General features: G+C 46.6%; 1 protein-coding gene across 1 annotated transcript; it reads left to right on the top strand.

Annotated features, from left to right (window-relative positions):
• The first annotated feature begins 1,518 nt into the window (after positions 1–1,518).
• On the top strand, positions 1,519–17,838 carry CTC1 (CST telomere replication complex component 1). Its single transcript, XM_058045563.1, has 23 exons — positions 1,519–1,763; positions 3,796–4,042; positions 5,390–5,586; positions 7,102–7,246; positions 7,621–7,923; positions 8,097–8,225; positions 8,541–8,767; positions 10,240–10,411; positions 10,497–10,697; positions 10,929–11,055; positions 11,256–11,370; positions 11,712–12,171; positions 12,482–12,571; positions 12,854–13,000; positions 13,286–13,356; positions 14,138–14,238; positions 14,571–14,736; positions 14,937–15,017; positions 15,102–15,261; positions 15,730–15,794; positions 16,036–16,198; positions 16,340–16,466; positions 17,381–17,838. The coding sequence occupies exons 1-23, from the start codon at positions 1,519–1,521 to the stop codon at positions 17,539–17,541; spliced, it is 3,900 nt and encodes a 1,299-aa protein (XP_057901546.1). The 3' UTR covers positions 17,542–17,838.
• Positions 17,839–20,021: the final 2,183 nt, after the last annotated feature.

The following is a 20,021-nucleotide window of genomic DNA, read 5'->3' as shown; positions in this document are numbered from 1 at the left end:
GACGTTCTCACTGCACGTTTGACATTTACACCAATGTCAAATGCATCACTGCACATCCACTTCCCATCTTTCACCAGAACTCCAGGTCCAGGCCTCCCTCCATCCCTGCCACCTCCCTGCAGCCTGCCAGGTCTCCAGTGCTTCCTGAGGTCCTGTGGCTACGGGCTAAGGCCCAGAGGGACTGAGCCCACCCTCCTGTCTCAAACCAGTGGCTTGCAGCTCGTCTGACAGCCCAGCTGCTTCACACCCAGCCTGCAGAGCTGTGTTGGGCTTGCACAATCAGGTTCTGGTAGCAGGGGGACGACAGGGGTGGCTTCTGTGAGGAGTTGCCAGAAACTTCTGCGGTGTCTGGCAGAGCCACTGCCAGCTGGCTCCGAGGTGGATGCACCGCCGGTCAAGGCCAAGCCCGTGAGAAATGGCGGCAATGCCTCTGTGATAACCTATTTAAGAAGGAAAAAAAAAGTTATTGTGGTGATGTAATTGTGGCTGGAGAAGAGCAGAGTGAGAACATGTGAGAGGAACAGCCTCGCAGACACTGAGGTCAGTGGAGACGGAGGGGGCGAAGGTGCTCTGGGCACCAGAGCTGAGATTCCCCTGCAGTCATGATGAAGACTATGGTGAGGCAGGTTATCCTCCTGCAGCCCATGGAGGTCCATGGGGATGCAGAGATCCACTTGTAACCCACGGAGGAGCCCCATGCTGGAGCAGGTGGATGCCTGAAAGAAGGCTTTGACTCCGTGGGAAGCCTGTGCTGGAGCAGGCTCCTGCCAGGGACCTGCAGTGCCCTGGAAAGAGGAGCCCACACTGGAGCAGGTTCCCTGGTGGGACTTGTGATCCTGTGGGGGACTCACGCTGGAGCAGGCTGCTCCTGAAGGAGTGCACCCTGTGGAAGAGCGGATCATGTCGGAACAGCTCTGCTGTCCGTGGTAAAGGTTCACACTGGCGAAGTCCGTGGGAGGGCCGTGCCGGAGGAGCAGGGGAAGGATCCCTCTGTCTCCCTGGGCAGCGGCAGGAACGACGCGTGACGAACTGACCGTAACCTCCATTCGCTCTCTCCCTGCGCCGCTGAGGGGCGGGAGGGGAAGGCGTATTTAATATTTATTTAACTTCTCATTATGCTCCTCTGATTTTGCTTGTAGTAAATTCAATTATTATCCCCAAGTTCAGCCTGCTTTGCCGGTGACGGCAATCGGTTTGTGACCTCCCCGGTCCCTGTCTCAACCCGTGAACCTTTCGTTTTACTCTCCCCGCCCTGCCCACTTGCGGCGCCGGTCAGCGAGCCGAGCCGAGCCGGGCCGGGCCGGGCCGGGCCGGGCCGAGCCGAGCCGAGCCGAGCCCAGGCCCGTCCCACCGCTCCCGTTGGTCGCCATCCCGCGCGGAAGGGGCGGGAACAGCCGGGGAGCGGCGGCGGTGATTGGACGGGAGGCGGGGACGGGGCGGAGCCCGGCGCGCGCGCGCGGCGCTTCCCGCCGCCGCCGCCGCGTCGCCACGGCAACGGCGCGGCCCGCGCGGGCTGTCATGGCGGCGCCCGGCGCGGCGGTGAGTGAGGGGCCCGGGCGGCTCCGTGCCCTCTCCCCCGCCCGCCCCGCGCTGAGACCCCGCTTCCCTCCTTTCCCCCCGCAGGAGCAGCGCTGGCTACGGGCGGCGCGGGACTTCGTTCGCGGGGCGCTGGCGGGGCCAGACGGGCAGGAGGCAGAGGCGCTGGAGGCGGTGCTGCGGTGCCTGCGGAGCGCGGGCGGCGGGGCGCTGCCGCTCGGCTGCAGGTGACAGCGGGGCGGGGGCGGCGGGGGCTCCGGTGCCCACACGCGGCCCTCCGGTGAGCTCGGCATGCCCGGATGCCATGCCCGCCCCGGATGCCGCTGTGGGAAGGGTGCTGCCGAACGCGGTAACCGCAGGCGTTCCTTCGGCCTCGGCGGGCCCGCCGCCCTTGCGGGGCGATTGAGCGCCGTCTCCGCCTGTCTGCGGTGACCGAAGCGGGCAGCGCTGCTGCACCGTACAGCCTTTGCACGGTGTGCAAAACGCCAATCACTTGTTTTTAAAATTATAAAAGTTTAATAGTAATAAAATGGTTATAAAAACAGTAATGCAATTAGAGTAATAATAATTTGGACAATTTGAATTAGGATAATATGAGACAACAGAGACAAAGAGTTACGGACGTCCAGGTACCTTTTTCTGGGCAGCACGAGCCCAAAAAAGGGCACACATTAACAGAGGATTAACCCTTAAAAACAATAGCCTGTTGCGTATTCATACACTTCACACATGATGCATAAATTCCATCCAAACACAGGATTCTGTCTGGTCATCCTCAACTTCTTCCTCATAATCCTAACAGCGCCTCCGAGGTGGGAAGAAGTTAATTTCTTCTCATAAGAGGGCAATAAATTCTTTTTCTCTGAAAGATTTAGGTGTCCTGTGACTGCTATCTCAGTGCGAGTCCTTTCTTTAAAAAAAAGCATCCTACATAGCACAGTTTCTATTTTAACATTTTTAATAGCCTAAAACTGTATTTAACACACTACTTAAGAGAATTAATACAGCATTACTTTCTAACACAACACATGCAATATTAATTTTAATATTTGCGAAAAGCCAATCATAAAATACGCATTTTTCACACATGGCAGCTTTCCAGCTGGATCCTGTGGGCCCACACGGGAGCATGCTCCTGGTCTCCCAACCTGTTGGCCAGCTGAGCTCAGCGTTCGAGCATGTGCTCCTAAAAAAGGGGGATCTAGGATAACGTGGTCCATATTTTAGTTGCTAAAAGGCTTTTGGGTGCTCACCATCATGAAAACATGCTGCTCATTGAGAGATATCCATATTGGAAAGTTTGGCTTGTCTGGATCTGTTTCTCGCTCCAACTTGTGGGAGAATTAAAATCTCTGGCACGACCAGTTTTGGGAGAAAAGGTCAACTGGAATTGATTAGGGATTTGTGACCTTTAACTAATAGTTAATAAATGCAGGTGGTTGATCTTTCACACCAGCTAAACTTACCTCATTTAAGCCATATTTTTCCTGTGTATTTTATGACATTTTAACCAGACTTTGGTTCATATTCAGGAGAATCTATAAAGAAGAGCTGAAGGTGCTTGGTATTTCCCTTCTGTGAGGCCAGTGGTCTGTTTGTGTGCTACATCCAAGATAACCACCCAGCTTTAAAGCACGAGGAGAGAGTCTGTTTGCTTTTGTATGTCATAACCATGAGCCAGTGTCCTGCTGTAATTCTGGTTTCTCCCGAAAAGCACTCAGCGCATTTGACAAAAACACAAGCAGCACTGTGCTTTTGTGGATCATAGGTACCAGTATTATTCCTGGTGGTGCTCTGTCTCTGAAGATGGAGCAGTTTCAGCCTATGGAATTTTCAACTAATCCCCTGTTCATTTTCCTGCAAAATGCACAGCCTAACTACTTGTGTGAATTTATGTCTTCTGATTAATTTTTCTATACCTAATTACTGTTTATTGCTGATTCAGACCCATCACTCATCTGGATTAGTTTCTTGCTTTGAACTTGTGGTCCTCAACTAATCCAGTGAAACTCTTCAAATTCACACCCCTTGAATGTGATTATGTCCTGCTGCTGAGCAAGTGGCTATTGTGACTAGAGCTCCAGTTTCACAACCTAAAATTGTCAGTGAAGCTCACTGGAAACCAGTACCAAAATCACTGGCCTGAGAGCAGTTTGTGTTGGCTCTTTCAGTGTTGATATTAGGGTGCTTTGTAAACTGATTTCTTCACACATCCTGCTTTTATCTTGCTTTTTTATTTCTTTCTTTCTTTTTTTCCAGTTTCATCTCCATCTCTGACCTACAGCATCAGCAGCGCATACCGTGCTGCAGCCACCTGAGCTGGAGCACTAAGGAATTTAAGGAATGGTCTAATCAAGGACAAGGTGCTTTACCCATGCAGCACACTTTGCCAAGGACTTACCTGATCCTGGTTGGCTATTTAACAGATGGAAGGCAAGACAACAAAGAAAAGCTGGTAGATGGTTGCCTGTATGTGAAGGACAATTCTGGGATAATTCCATGTGAGGTATGTCCCCTTTCTGAGGGGTTCTGTGTTTATTCCCACTCCTGGGCCAGTGTCACAAACCACCAGGGGCTTCAGGTGTTCTGCCAGAGTCTAGTGAAGGAAGTAACAGGCAGGAAAACAGCAAGCTCACATCCTGGGCAGAGGATAGAACATGTGGAATGTGCCTTTGCTAGGAGAAGAAGTGCTGAATGTACTGGCATGGAAAGAGAGAGACAGCCAGTACAGTTCTGTTCTATTCACCACAGTACAAGGTGGCCTGGGAGACTATTGTGTTTGTGGCAGGAAGGAATGATGAATCTGACTCCATGTTCTCAGAAGGCTAATTTATTATTTTATGATACTATATTATATTAAAGAGTACTAAACTATACTAAAGAATACAAGGATACAAGAATACTAAAGAATATACTAAAGAATATAAGATATATATACTAAAGAATACAAGATACTAAAGGATACTTACAGAAGGCTAAAAAGATAATAATGAAAACTCGTGACTGTTTCCAGAGCCCCAACACAGCTTGACCCTGATTGGCCATTGAGTCAAAACAGTTCACAGAAAACCAATGAAACAATCACCTGTTGGATAAACAATCTCCAAACACATTCCAAAGCAGCAAAACACAGGAGAAGCAAATCAGATAATTATTGTTTTCCTTTTTCTCTGAGGCTTCTCAGCTTCCCAGGAGAAGAATCCTGGGCAAAAGGATTTTTCCAGAAAATATGACTGTGACAGGAGACCTTTCCACTCTTTGCTGAATTCCAGCTAGTGGAGCAGAAATAACTTTCAGGAGAGCTGTACTATGTACGATGACATACTTTCAGGAAATAATAGCTTGCATGACAGTTGACTTAAAAGCCTCCTGAAGGTTATTGCAAGTGGAATTGAGGTAACAAATAACCCCTACAGTGGTGGTGACAGAGCACTGAAGTTGTGCTTTCCAATGAGACAAAGTCTAGGAAAAAGTTGTGTTGGTAAGAACTTCTAACTGAAAACACAGGGGCAAAAGAAAGCAGGAAAGAATTTTAGAAAAATAGTCTGAAAATAACTAAGTCTTGCATTGAATTAATTATCACCTTTCTGTGAGGTTGTGGCTACAAACAGGAAGTGCTAGCTGTAGAGTTCAGCAAGTCTGTTGCATATTTGCATCTGGAAGGACAGAAGTTCTCTGTGCAAGGTAAGAGAGTGGGCAGAAAACCCTGCTCTCATTTAGTGATGAAGCTGGCAGTAGGAGAAGAGTTTGTGATGCACATGCAAGGGTGTATTGGTAATGAACACTGCAAGTAGTACTGAGAAAACAAACTAAAACTCATCTCAAGCTTCAATCTCATTATCTTTTGGTTTAGCTCTTGCACTTTGAACTGGACTGGCTGGACTCACTGTTTGTCTTCCCAAGCTGGTCATATATCCCACAGACAGACCAGAGTGCAGCAGGGTACTTGGAAATCCTGGTGGATCCAATGCCAGTAAATGCCCTCAAGGAAGTACTTCACAGCATTCCTGTCACCTCCCCAGTGCCAGCTGAGCCACTGCTTACCTCCAGGTAAACACCTGCCCTGCCCAGCTCCTTATGGCACTCTTGCTCTGCCTTGGCAGGTAACACGAAGAGCACTTGGCTTAGAAAGACACAAATTCTATTTCTGCCACACGTGAAGCATAGCAGCAAGTGGTGGATGTAAAAGTTATACAACAAAGTTATACAACTTTTCTTTAGTCTTATGTTTCCCAGAAGTTTACTGGAAGTTTTTGTTCTGTAATTTGAAAAAATAGGATGGATTTTAAGTATTTATAGATTTAATTTCAAATTATAGAAAGAATATTAGTACAGTGTTGATTCAATTGTTGATTCACTCTTTTGATTAGTGCAACTTTTTTTTTTTTTTAATTCTTATCAGATTACTGAGATAAAAGTGCCAGTAAAATGTCAACTGATAGAAGTAACTGTGCTTTAGTTTACAGTATGTGAAAATGAGCCAATGGAATTTCAAGTCTTATTGGAGTTGATAATTTCGAGTTGTGCTAGTTCATGTTTTATCTTCTTGAGTAGAGAATCCCTAGTGTAATTTAATTACAATAAAATGTCACTAATCGTGCTGCTTTCATTTCTTTATAGTTATCTTTTGTTTTTATTGGGTTTATCTGCTTCAAAGAAAGTAATTTTAAGCTTAAATGTTTGATTTAGCTCAAGGGACCTTTCTGAACAAGAAGACTTTCCATATTTCAGTATATGTTCTCAGACTTTTAGCATAAAGCTCCTTTGTTATTAAATGATGTCTGACCAATTTTCCATGTTACAACTAAAATGTTACAGTGAAGTGCTGGTACCTGCTGTGTGTCTACTACTGGTCAGGGTTTTTTTAAAGTCATAATTGTTTAGATGTTTTGGAATCAAGAATGCTTTTGTTCAGAGTAAGCAGGATGGTTATATTCAAGTCCAGTAGGAGCTGAAATGAAAATTACAAACATAAATTTTTTTGAAAATTTTTTTTTAAATCTTTTGAAACGTAGGTTGGAAACAGCAAACAGAATTTATTTAATAAATATCATCTCTCTCACCTCTCATCTGCTTTCAGTTTTGCTGCTCTTTTCCCTGTGTGTCAAGTTTGTTAGAAAGAGTCCATTGTTGCTTTCAGGCCTCCTGTTCATAGGCTTGCAGCTTCCACAATGTCATGTTCCATGGACATAGGAATCCGAGTTCTGTTTTCTGCAGAAGAATTGCTTGTGACTTTTTTCTTCTCCTTTAGACCAACAATTAGTTGCTTGTTTGTGGTAATGCCTTTTATAACATGGCTGTTGCCATGGAGTGTGTGAATTTGTTCTTCTGTTCCTTCTGTCTTCAAATGCTAAAATATCAAAAGGATTTAGTATAGAAAAGTTAAAGTACAAATTTTGTAGTCAAATATTGTTTTGAAAACCCCTCTGAGAGATTGACCATATTGCTTTGTTGGATCTGTTATTCCCAGAATGTACATGCTGCATATTTGTTTATTTTGCTTTTGGGATACTTTGAAGCTTTCTTTCATCTCTGATTTCGGTTGCCGCTTCAATTGCCCTCTAGGATTCTGCGTAAGAAAAGATCAAAGCTTACTGTAGCAGGGGAATTGACCAGACTCGGGCCTCTCCTTTGTGTTCACCACAAGACATTCTTCTTTCTGTTTCTGAAGTGCTTTGCATCTGCTGTTTGTGTCCCTGTGCTGGTGCAAGTAAGTACTTGGAATTTTGCTCACAAATTCGCTATGTGGATCTGTGTATGTGCTAGCTGATTAATTCTTTGAAGCTTGCCATTGACTTCCCAGTTTGATTTATTCTCCCTGTTACTAGTGATATATTTTTAATTGCACCCAGTGTACAATAGTTTTGGTATGTAAGAAGTCTAGTTCTGTGCCCTGCCAAAATACAGTCCTTCTCCCTCATGCAGTTGCAGTGTCCCTGAATGTCTTGCAGATACAGTCATTTTGCTAAGAGTATGAGGCAATCCTCTGGGTGGAAAAGGGTTTTTTGGGTGGGATTATTTAGGTCGAGAAATTTTTTTTCACTGGAGTTGATGCTGATGTTGCTTTTTGTTTCTATGCTCTAGAAACCCAGCCAGCTGCTGTGGCATCGTGTCTTCCAGCTGGGTCACAGGTACACAGTCACAGGCCTGAGTATGTCCAGCCTGAAGAAATCTGGACAAACAGTGTTCATCACCAGTGCTTCTTCCTGCCTTCTGCCCTACTGCGCAGAGCAGGTGAGGGAGCAGCCACTGGACAGTGCTTCACAAGGAGAATCCACTCAGTCTTCTTCCCTTGAGGCTGCTGAGCAGCTCAGTTGCTCCTTGCAGCTGGAGGCTGAAGAGGAGAGGCCAAGACCAACCAAAGAGTCCAGGATCATCTCCTATGTGGTAAGGGTTCATAGGCTTAGCCTTCACCCTCTCATGCACTGGGGTTTCAGCTCCTGGCCTGCTAGGACCATTATTTTCATCATGAGTTTAGTTTCTTACTGCTCAGGCCTGTGAGTCTCTTATATTTTGTGACTCTCTACAGTCCTTTTGCTTTCTGTTTGCTTTCTGTTTAGGGATTTGTCACCAAAGTACTCAATGTCCAAGCTGGTCTCTTTTTACTGGATAACCAAGTCTGCTTGTGCCTTGCTTACCAGCCCCTGCTGAACTCTGCACGGGGCCTCCGACCGGGAGCCTGTGTGCAGGTAAGCTGAGGTTTGCCAGGAAAAGACTCAGGCCCTGGGGATGGCTTGTGAGTGTGTGGGTCAAAGAAGGCTGCAGGAACATGGGAATTATTTCAGCAAGTATCTGGAACAAAACTGGAGATCTTGCTGCCTGGACTCAGTCGTGAGAGTTGATATGATTATTATCTGATTCCTCCCTAAACTCTGCGCGGTGCCTCAGGCCTGATTATAGACAATCCAGTAGAGTGAGAAAGGATTTAAGGTGGGGTGACAGTTTTGGGGAGTGGTGGCAGACTGGCCATCTCTTCTCTTACCCTCTGTGTCTGTGTCTCCCAGCTCATCGACGTCCACCTCCTGCAGAAGCCTCTGGCCTCCTTCCCCTTCACTGTACTCGGTGCCTGCCTGAACAGCATGGTTGTGCTGAAGAGTTTCTCAAGGCTCAGCACCCCCTACGAGCCCCTGGCCTCTTCAGGAAATCTCTGCTTGCAGCTGCTCTTCCGCTTCAATCTGGGAATGCCGCTGTACCTCTGGCTGGTGAGCCTCCTGGAGACCTTTGAGCAGAGGTGAGGACAATTCTTCTGAGGTCAGCACATGCCTCAATGTGCTTTGTAGGATATCTGGGTGTCTTCTAGACCAAAGGATCACAAAATTACTGTGCTTGGATAGTACAAGCAGCAATTGCTTCTGGTTTCATGGCCTAAGTAAGCCATTTATCCAGACTTCACATCCTGTGCAGTTGCTTGTTACCTTGCAGTTGCTCCTAGGAGAAAAGCCAGTGCATTTTTCAAGTGCAGCTGAGGTAAAGGTCTTGGGAAGCTGCAGTGCTTCTGAGCATTGTGCTCACATAATCCTGCCTGGAATGCTTTGCCCTGAAATACAGAAGCACCATAGGGTGTCTGCTTCCCTATGTGGTTTGTTTGTCAGATCAAGGTGGGTACTGAGGCTGAAGCTGGAAATTGGTGCTACAACTAGATCATAACTGATATAAAGGCTCTTGTGTTCTGACTGTGCACAGAAGCAGCAGCAGCTGTTCAGCATATCACTTGGAGATACTCTGAGTGTTCCCAGGAGTGTGATAATTTGTTTTAGAGTCTCTGTCTTGGCAGATTTTCCATCCCATGCTTACCCCCAAGTCTTCCAGATGGCTTCCTGCTCTCCCTGACACTGCAGGATGCTGTGAGCCAGTTTCTGGATTTACTTCTGGCTTCTGTTAGTGAAAATATTCGTGTTTGTTCTGAAGTACTTATGTTTGATCACTGTGACTGCTGCCTTGAACTTCAAAGTATATACATTTTACTGTCAGTGAAGTAGCAGCTTATAGAATGCTCAGTGTTCCTGTGCTTTACTGGTACTGTGGAATTTTGACATGCTACCAATAAAACAGCTTCAGTTTTGCCTTGGGAATAATGCTAACTATAAGTTTCAGTTTTTATTATGTTTTCCACTTTCTTTAAATGTGATTGCTCAGTCCTGGTACTGCTTAAGAATTGTTCCAGTGAGAGCTATTTCTTTTCATTTGAGTTCACTTTCTGTCATATTTTGGCTGACAGTGTGATCACTTCCAACCATTCAAAAGCAGTAAGCTAAACTTATGAAATTAATTTTTCATGAGGGAAATGGAATAAGAGTAGTCTGTGGTTGTTTCTGACTTGTGTTTTTGCATTCTGTGAAAGAAAGCCAAGTGTACCTAGCATGAGTAATCATATCATGCCCAGCCAAAAGGCATGGAGATCTATTTGTGTGGCTTAGAGGGAGATTATCTTTATGTCATTTGTTTCTCTGGCCATTTGGGTTTTGAGATTTTGCCAGTCTTTTAATTCTGTGGATTTTCCTGTTTCCTGTCTGCTCAACATAATTTGCATTTGCCTTAAATGCTCTTATTTTTTTATCATTTCATGGGTTTTGTGATCTCTTTAGTTCTTGTCCTATACAGTATATTCACTAAAAACAAGCAGAAGGAGTCCCTGCCTTAGATGCAAGACTCACTAAAATGCAAGGACTGCCTGTGCTTTTAATGGTCATGACTTTTTTTCAGGTTTTCTTGTTTCTTTGGGCGCCGTCGACTGCTTAGCTCTATGCACCAAAACCCTGGAGCTGCTGAAAAGTTCCTTGTCCCCCTTCTGCAAGCTATGGTGCCAGACAGAGAAGAAGCAAGAGATATTTATAATGAAATTCTATCAGAAATACACCAGTGTCCCCTGCAGAAAGTGAGTAAATGTTCTTTGAGCTGTTTCCTGTTTGTCTGATGGGAAGAAACTCAGGTGATTTCTTTTTTCTCTCTTCTGTTCACAGTACTTGCCTGTGAACCCTCCATGCCAGGCCCCATCTCTGTCTGCAGTTTGCCGTGTGGCAGAGCAGAAGAGCTGGGAGGGCTTCAGTCCATCCCAGTTGCTTTCCCCCTTGGAGGCACAGCACATGGGCACCCAGGAGCTGAATCGCAGACTGGCCTGGTCCTACTGCACACTCTCAGCTGAAAGTTTCCAGCCCCAACTGGTATGTGCCTCCTCTTTCCTGTCTGTGCCTTGAGAGCTCCTGCTTCTCACCGTGCCTTCCAGCACCCTGTCCAGCACATCCCTCTTCCTCCTGTTAGGAAATGACTCTGCTTTTCTCTCTGTGGCATGTGGAAAACAGACTGAATTTTAGCTGCGGCTACAGACACTTTGATTTCTGGCTTTCAGGGACAGGAATTGTTTGATGCTTTTTGCAGCTTCCTTTCTGTTGTAGATACTCGTGGGTGTGCTGAGGGTCTCCTCCAGGAGCAGTTTCCTGCAGCTGCAGGACAAGAGCAGCGCACTTTGCTGTGTGATCTCCCGTAAGGATGGCAGCCCCTTTGCCCAGACTGCTCTCATAGGTATGTCCCACTAAACTGCATTTGAGGGCTGAGCTTTTGCTCTTCTGCCTTCCAGCTCCAAAACAAGGAAGAAGACACATTGTGTGGAGATGCTGAACTGTCACTGCCTGACCTCGTGACTTTAAAATGAGGATCTTGACCTTACTGGTTTTATGTTCTCTTTTTATTTAGCTCAGCTCTTTTCTCTGATGTGTTTGCAGGATCACTCGTGCGGGTGGAAAACTACCAGCTTGTAGTGGAGAGATTCCTTAAGACTGATTTTCCCTCCTGGGAACACCTGGAAAATCTGGAGCATGTGAGAGAGAAAAAAACTAGGTGAGTCCCTTTATTCAGTGATCAAGTAAAATCATCACTTTCCAGCTCCTTGAGTATTTTGGACTATGGTAAGCCTTCTTACCAACATAGCATTTCAGTGCCAAAGCACCCATTCCTTGCTATTTGCATAAAATGAGCTCTTTCTCAGCAACAAAGCCACCATCTCCCTTTTGTTCAAGGTACTTGCAGCCTGGGAGCGGCCCTCCACTTCACTCTTTCCCTCTGCTCCTGCTGAGTACCTGTGTGGCACTCACCAGATGCGTTTTTCCCAAATAAGTGTTTGTTTAGGACAGCCACGTGTCAGGAATAGGGAGTTTCACTGTTACCATTTGTCATTTCAGTGTCTATGTGCAGTTCTACTTGGAGGATGTTCAGGTTCTCCGTGCTGCTGAAGGACAAATCCAGAAAGGCCTTAGGAGTGGAAACAGCTCCTCTTTGAGGAATAAGAAAGATGGCAGCACAGCATCTGAGCTGGAAACCCCAGAGGCAAAAATGCTGAAATTGGAGGATCCCAAGGCAGACACTGGCAGAGAGAACTGTCAGGGGGGTGAGAGCGGCCCCAGAACAACGAGCTGTGTATCTCAGCTGTTCCTGGTCACCCAGAAGGAGGGCCTCATGTCACGCAATTACCAGCTGCCCACAGAAGGAGATAAAGAGGCACATGAGCTGCAGCGCTGTTTCCAGGCCACAGTGCTGTGGCTGGGCAGACCACAGCTCTGGAGCCACCCCAGAGAAACTGGGAACCTATCGGAGCTGGAGGACACTGGCTGTGATGGAGAAGAGGGTGTGACGCAGCAAGAAGTGAGGCAGCTTTGGGGTGTGGTTTGATTAGTCTGGGAGCTGGTTCCTCTCAAGGGAGCCTGGGGGGTAATTTAGTATCAATGGGAAAGTGATTTTTGTGTTGGGTGCCTTTGTGTGTTTGTGCCAGCAAATTCCTTCTTGCACCCCAAGCAAGTTCCATCTTCTCTCTGTCACCTTCCTGTAAACGAATCTGCCTTCTCTTGTCAATCAAGCCATCCTCTGGGCTGGGCTTGCTCTCTTTTGACTGTATTTTTCATTCCATACCTAACAGTTCTCATCCCCTCTCTCTCTCTCTCCCTTCCCCCAGCAGGCACTGCTGCTGTTTCTGGGGAGGTCTCTGCGATGGTTTCCATTCCTGCACGTGGACGGACTGTATCGCTTCACTGTGCCCTGCTGCTCGGTAAGAGACAACTTGTTGTGCTGTTCTCTCTTGGAGACTTTTGCTGGGCTGCATGTGGAAGTTGAGGAGTCAGACGGTGACTAAGCTGTTTTCAAGGTTTGGAATTTCCTTCTGTCGTTCCAAGAAACTGCTTTCGTTCTGTGTTTGATTAAAATTCTCAGAGCTCTGAGTTCAGTGGATTTTTTTTTCTTTTGTAACCACTGTTCTTCACTTCTTCCCTATTGAACTTTAATCTCCTTTTTTCTAATAGTCTTCTGCCTTGCCTTATCACTCTTATCTCAGGACCTGGAAGTGTTTTACAAGCTCTGTTCTCCACCTGTGCCAGCAACATTCCTGAGCAGGCCATCATGCCCCCCGTCGTGCCTGCTTGTCCAAGATAGCTGGCACTTAGAGCATGAGACCTGGATCTCCTGTCTGCCTGAGCACCAGGTATGCAGTGCCTTATTGCACAGGGCTTTCACAGGCTACCTGTAGGTCTCTCCAGAACTAGCTAGAAGTTATCAATATACAGTGTCTTGTTGGTGAGACTGTTCTACTCTAAGTTCCATCAGAGCCTGGTGCTGGGCTTCACATTTTCCTGCTTCAGAATTCATCTGGAGAGGAAGCATGAGTTGCTTGACCTAGCTCTGAGCACACAGAGCTTGTCTTTTCTGCTCTGGCTGGGGATGCCTGTAAACTGCAACCCGTCTGAGGCTGTGTCTCCCTCACTTGTAGCTCACAGCCCTGTCAGTGCTGACAGGCATGGACCAGAGAACTGCCTCCATCCCAGAAGTGCTTAGCAGCAGGTATGTTGGTCTGCCCCAAATTACAACTGACTGTGTCTTAGGGAATGGCTCTGTGGTAATTTTTATTGGGAAGTGCTATATTAAACTGCAATGAAATATCCACCGTGGGAATGTGGTTTGGAAAATCTGTGTGCAAGTAGTTCAGACTTCTCCCATCCTGGTTATTTAAGGTAAAGGGATTGTAGGTGACAAAACTGCAAAATGGTGTCCAGAAAATGGTTTGGCTACTGCTGGTGTGGACTAAGCCCCAAAGGTGTCTCCCAAATTCCTGTCAGAAGTGGAAACAAGCACAGCAGGGAAAATCAGGCTGAATGTATATTTTTGGGGTTTTTTTTGTTTTAGATTTTTTTTAGCATACCTTGCTCAAACACATAATAAACCTAGAACTTTTCCATTCAAAGCATGTTTAATCTGGGGTGATATGTATGTACACTGGATTTTTCACCAGTCCTTTATGGAAAACTGTGGGGTTTTTGCTTGGCTTCTTCATCTAATTCAGAAAAACAATTAGGGGTTCAGCAGAGAGGAAGGCTGTAGTGCCTTACTCTTCACCTTCACTGCTGAGCCTGAAGCAGCAGAAAGCAAGGTAAAGGGGCCTCTTGTCCCTGGGAGGGGTACGCTGCAGCAAGCTGCCCTCAGTCCAGTAGCTCAGGTGCTCAAGGCCAAGTTCCCCAGAAACTGGGCTTAACCAACAGTGCTCCACCTTGTTGCAATCTTGAAGTCAGGCCTTCTTCCACTCCCTTTGTCTTCAGGCGGGACAAAAATCCTGGTGTGCTCTCAGTTTCACAGGTTCCCTTGTTTCTTTCTGTGGGGAGATCATGGAGAGGACCTTGTGTGCCTCTCCCAAGAATGAGAAGCCACCTGGCCGTCCAAAGCAGACAGGTAAGATTGTGGCAGCCTGTTGAGAAGCAATAGATTGGTTCTTCTTTCTGTTTCAGAGAGCCAGTGCACTTGGCTGAGTGTGCCGCTGCATCTGGGAATAGTGGAAGTGTGCCAGGATATTGCATCCTGTTGCATGTCAAAGGGCTTGGAAACTGCACACTGTGGATGTGGAGATGGGAATGGGAATGCAGTATCCAGAAAACCTGGGAGGTGGAATGGTGACAGCCTCATCACAATGGGAGGAAGAGCCCCTCTAGCAGGCCCAGCTCAGAGGCAGGCCATGCTGCCTGTGTGAGTGAGCTCATGGTCTGTGTGGTTCTGTGCCTCCTCAGAGACTCTGCTGTCCTGGGATCACAGTGTGAAGCTCAGTGTCTCAGCTGCTCCAGGCTCCCCTGTTGTGATGGACATTTACATTACTGCCACCTACCTGCAGCACCTCAGGGGCTTGCTACCTGGAGCCAAGATCCTCTTCCAGAACTTGGAACGCAAGATCTCAAGGTGCTCCTGTCTTTAGAGCCCTGACCTCTTTTACTGTCTTTGAAACCATCTCTTAATCTGATTTCCCACGTGGACTTGTTCAAACCTTCATCTCTCCCAATCCCTTAGCATAAATTATTTTCCTAGCCCAGCCATCCCAAGAAAACTTGAGTGTTTGGTTTCTGTGAGCTCTTTCTGACGTCTGCTCTTTGATATTGCAGATTCTGTAATGTTTATTGCACATACATTGCCTCCAGCTGTGTGAGCATCCTATCTCTGCCAGCTTCTCACCTGCCTTCTAAGTAAGTGTTGGGTCTGTTCTCATGGTAGAGTGTCCAAAGAAAGGCTTCTATGTTCCAAGCTTCTCAAATTGCTGTTTCTTCTAGTCCTGCAGGAGAAGCCTCATCCCCCTCACTAGTGTTTCTATCCAGCTTGAGACCTCAGCTGCAAAATGTGGCCCAGGCCCGGATTTTATGCCTCTTGTCCTGTGTACTGACCGTGCGCCTGCAATGGATTTGCTCACTTTGCAGCTGCATCTTCAAAGAGGTATTCAAGCTTCCACAAACATAATTTGTGAGAGGTCTTGCAGATTTTTTATTCTCACACATCCTTTGCTACCATGTAGAAGAAATGAGAGCTCCAGTCTTGATTGCAAACCCTTTTTCCAGTGTCTGAGAAGGACTTGCATATTAGAAAGGGACCTAAGTAATTAGAAGTGTATATCTGATGTCAGGCAGGCTGGCAGCTAGGACTGGGGATGAAATGAGGGCACGGAAGAGGACAATCCTACTCTGTTAATGCTCTGCTCTTCCCATGTTCTCTGCTATTTGGGATCAGCACCTTGCAGCAAGGTGATTTTTCTCCCCATATAAATTTTTCCTAGGGCACTCACTGGAAATGCAGTGAAATGCTTTACACTTTTGCCTACTTAATTAGAGAAGGATTAAAATAAGCAGTGGCCCTTCCCCTTCTCACTTACACCCATACACAGCTGTGGCTTTGTTCTTCCTTCAGGGGAGGTGCACCCGACACAATCCTCCATGTCCATCACAAACAGGAGTGAGGCAAGCCAGTGCACGGTAACTGCTGTGGGGATTGGCTGTGGGGAGAGGGGGGAGGAGGGAGCAAATTACACCACAAATAGGAGGGGGAAAATCATATCAGGGATGGGATGTGGACACAACACCAAAGATGGAGTTATCACATCTTCTGAGAGGTGAACAAACTCTCTGCTGAGATGTGTTTTCTGGGGTGTGGCCCTTATGAGGGAGCAGGTATCGTCCTGCCCTCCTGATCCCAGCCTGCCTGCTCTCTGCACAGGGTGCTGGTGGAGGATGGAACGGGTGAAGCTGTGGTGCTGTGCAGGAATGAACATGTGGCAGCAGTGCTGGGCCTGAGCCTTCTCGAGTGGGAAGCTGTGCAGAACTGTGTGCAGAGCAGGGGCAGCGTGTGCATTCAGCACGGGGAGGCTCCTGGAGCAGGGGTGAGTGGGCTATTCCAGCAGCAATTGCAGCCTGCTGGGCTCAAGTCTCGGCTGGACAGGATTTCCCTTTGCTCTGGGTGTTGCAGTGCCTCCCTGCCTCCCACTGAACACTCCCTGGCAACACACTCTTTCCTTCCTCAGTGTCTAGAGGAACCTGAGGATCTTGTTGCTCATTACCTAAGGAGTCTGTGCAGAAGTCCTCTCATATGTCGCCCCATCCTGTTGGATTTCAGCCTAGACAGGAAGCCCTCCAAGATCCTGCAGCCTGGTAAGCAAGTTCTGCTGGCTTTTCTAATATTTAGTGTGGGAAGGAAGGGAGGAGGCATCTCACCAGGTTGGGGAAGGAGAGGTGCCTTCACTGCCCATCATAGCAAGAACTTTGAAGGATTTTCCTGGAATTTTGTATTCTGTAGTGTAGAACTAAATTGACTAAGTTGTGTCTTAGTAGATCCATGGCTATAAAAATAGAGAAATAATATTATGTAAATTCCTAAAACAACATAGGATAAATTTTTCTACTTCACACAGAAACATTAAACTGTTCTTGAGAAATATTCCCAATCCTTGTCTGGGACAGGAATCTGATCAGCGAGAGTTACTGTGCAGACTTCTCAAATCAAGTGGGTTTTGACTGTAGATGGGACAGCATGTAGGATTGATAGCAGGCCTGGAAATCCTCTCCTGGAAATCAGCACTGAAGTGTTCTGAATTCATGAGTGCTGAGGTCTGAGCTCATGCTGCCACATCTGTGCAGTTGCTGTGTTAAGGGGACATTCTTCACACCAATTCTTCACACTGTTTGCACACGTACCTAGAGCTTGAGTTTGAGTGCAGGTGCTGCAGGGGTTGATTTGCTAAGCTCACCAGAGGATGCTCTGCAGTGGAGACTTTCTGGCTGTCATGTACACTGTAAAGGCAGGTTGCTGATACTGATAGAGGATACAAAGCTCAGAGCATCAGCTCTGTGAGCACACAGTTCACAGCATTCATTTCACAGTGTAGAATGTCTGTTTCCTGCAGGTTGGAGGGATGCTGGCAAAATGCATTCCTCTGCCTACATCCTGGAGTCATTCACTGTGCTGTCCTTTGAGGTTTGGCAGATGCCAGGCATCCCCCAGCTGTGGGCTAGAACAGAGCCAGAGCCCTGTCCTGAGTTGTTCCCATTGTATCCTTCTCCTGCAGCTCCCCTGCAGCTGCGGAATTTTCGCTCCGGTGAAGTGGAGTTCGTGTCACGAGTGGGGCCTCGTCCAAGCCTGCTGTGCCTGAAGGTGGAGGAAGTGGGACAAGATGCCTTAGGCTACCGGAACAGCCAGAGGATGAGCAGGACATCCAGTTCCTGCTGAGTGGGAGCCACTGCTTAATATCTCTCCCAGTGGGAGCGGAATTATGGAAATACCTACTGTGATCGGGAGCTTTTTAAAGCTCCTTTCAGGAGGAGCACAGGGTGAAGGGTGCAGTCAAGCAGCTGCTGTGACTTGTGGAATTCCTGAATGGTCACTCTGGGCCATTGTCAGCCAGTGACTCTGGGCTACACTTTGGAAGAGAGATGTTCAGTGCTTCCTATGTGACAGCTCTTGCCTTGGGCCTAGGGCACGCAGTGTGTGCATTTGGTGTGGTAGTATCTACTAAATAAAGCTATGAAAATATTACTTAAAGAACACTGTATCTGTTTTAGTATCTGTTTTAGTATCTGTTTTAGTATTCAGTTTTCCTTGCTGTATGGTGACCATTAACAAAACTATACAGTTCCCACAGGGTATAGTCTTCTTAACCTAATTGAAATAATTAAAATTACACTTTTGAAGCATCTCCTTCAAGAAAAGAAGGGAAGTGAGTCAGCTGCTGTTTGGAGACTAAATCACAGTGCTAAATGACAAAATTATTTGGGCATTGTTTTGCAGTTTATCAGGAGCAGCCTGAACATGAGGTGGGGCTGATAAGAAAAGGCAGGCACTGAGCTGTGATACAGGCAGTGGTTTTTCTGAGCATGAGTGAAGTGTCTTCCCTCTCAAGGCTTGCTGTCCATTTCTGAGACCAAAGTGTGAGTAGCACAAGACCTGATAGATGCCACCATTCAGTAACATTGTGAGACTCCATCCTAAAAGGTTGCCAAAATAGCTAAAAGCTGAAGTCTTTGCAAATGTTGCTGTGACAGCCTTACTTTCTGTGAGTGCTTTCTGCAGAACAGAAAAGATTTTACTAAAGCTTCTCTCCACCCTCCAGAAAGAAAGCAAAACAAAACCAAAAAAAAACCCCAAAATAAACTATCTCAGTCTGAGGAAAATGTTGACTGTAAGTGATAAGACAAAGATTAAAATCTGGTTAAAAAGTGCAACTGAAAGTAGTCCTGTAATATGAATAACACAGTAGCAGAGAGAAATAGATAGGAAGTACCTGATAACACTTATTTAAAAAACAAAAAAGGAAAAATTCAGCTCTATTGTTATATCTGGGTTTAATAACTTTAATAACTTGAAGCTTCCAGCAGTATCTTACTAGTCTCCTTTTCCTCCTCGTGCTGTATGTTAGTTTTCTGTCTGCTGTCTGCTTATCTGTTCCTCTTTCATTTCACATTACAACTGCAATCATCACTCCTCGTACAGGACTTTAGATGTGGTTTGTCTTTGCCAGGATATTCCAAACCTGCTAGCAGTTTTCTAACCCATTGCTGTTCTGCCATTCACATCTTTTTCAGCAGAGGAGTTTGATTTAAGCACTTCAAGAAGATGAAGGAGGTTAAGTGCCTCTCTTATTTACAGTTTTATTGGTACAGTCAGAGAATCACAAGACAAGAGATGGGTGAATCAAATATGTTTGGGGGGAATTAAGATTTGCTTGCTTTTAGTACTCTGAAGGAGCTATTCTCAGCTCTATTGCGGGAAACCCTTTTCCTGTTTGTGTCTGACCTTCTGCCCATGATCAAAGCTCTGGTCACTGTGTTAGATCAGACAAGGGAACATACTGATTGTCCTACAATCAGAACTTTTCCTTTATGCAATTCTCCTTATCACATTCCTTGCTCTCTTTGTGAAGCCAGACAAAGTATCCTGTTGTTGGTGTGGGTAAGAAATGATAACACAGGAAAAATCAGCTAATTTCATGTTTGTACTACAGTGTCCTCTGGAACCAGCAGGAACTCCTAAAGCCCTCAGTCCCATAGGGAGGAAAGCCTGAAGTGAGTCCTGCCATCAACGTAGCTCTGATACCTGTGTGGAAGGACAGACGTTTTCCTTTCAGCTGATTTTCTTTAGCTCACCCTTTCACCAGTTTTCCTCCAGGTCCTACCAGCCAAAGCCAAAGCCAATAAACACTGAAGGCAGCTGTCCTGTGCTTTGGCTGTGTAAGCCCTCCTTATTCCAGGTCTGCAGGGAATTACTCAGGCTGGCAGCTCCCTCTAGCCATGTTCAAGGTGTCTGTAGTATTTACCGGAGACACCACACTGTACTGTGGAGTTGTGTGAGTAAAGTGGGAGCAAGCAAGGCTTGTACTGTAGCAGGTCTTATGAGCAGGGAGGGAGAGCAACAAGCCTGTGCTGCCTTGCAGCCATGAACTGCAGCCCAGGTCCAGAGGGTACCCAGGAAAAAAAATGAGGGGACAAGTAAGAGCTGACAGGTGATGGTACAAGAGAGGGATCTCTGTGGTTGCAGAAAGTGATGGGAGAAGCCTGTGGGAGGGACAAGCCATGTGTCCCACCGAAAGGTGGGGATAGGGAAAGGATGGGCAGAGAGGAAAGACATACTCTGCCATTCTGGCAGGCTTGAGATAGGTTTGCTCTAGCCAAACTCCCTAAGAGGGCCTCTGTATATTGTATATATATGAGTTT

The sequence above is a fragment of the Melospiza georgiana genome, chromosome 2 (assembly GCF_028018845.1).
Source record: "Melospiza georgiana isolate bMelGeo1 chromosome 2, bMelGeo1.pri, whole genome shotgun sequence".
Classification (NCBI taxonomy): domain Eukaryota; kingdom Metazoa; phylum Chordata; class Aves; order Passeriformes; family Passerellidae; genus Melospiza; species Melospiza georgiana.
This window is presented reverse-complemented; position numbering and strand designations above follow the sequence as displayed.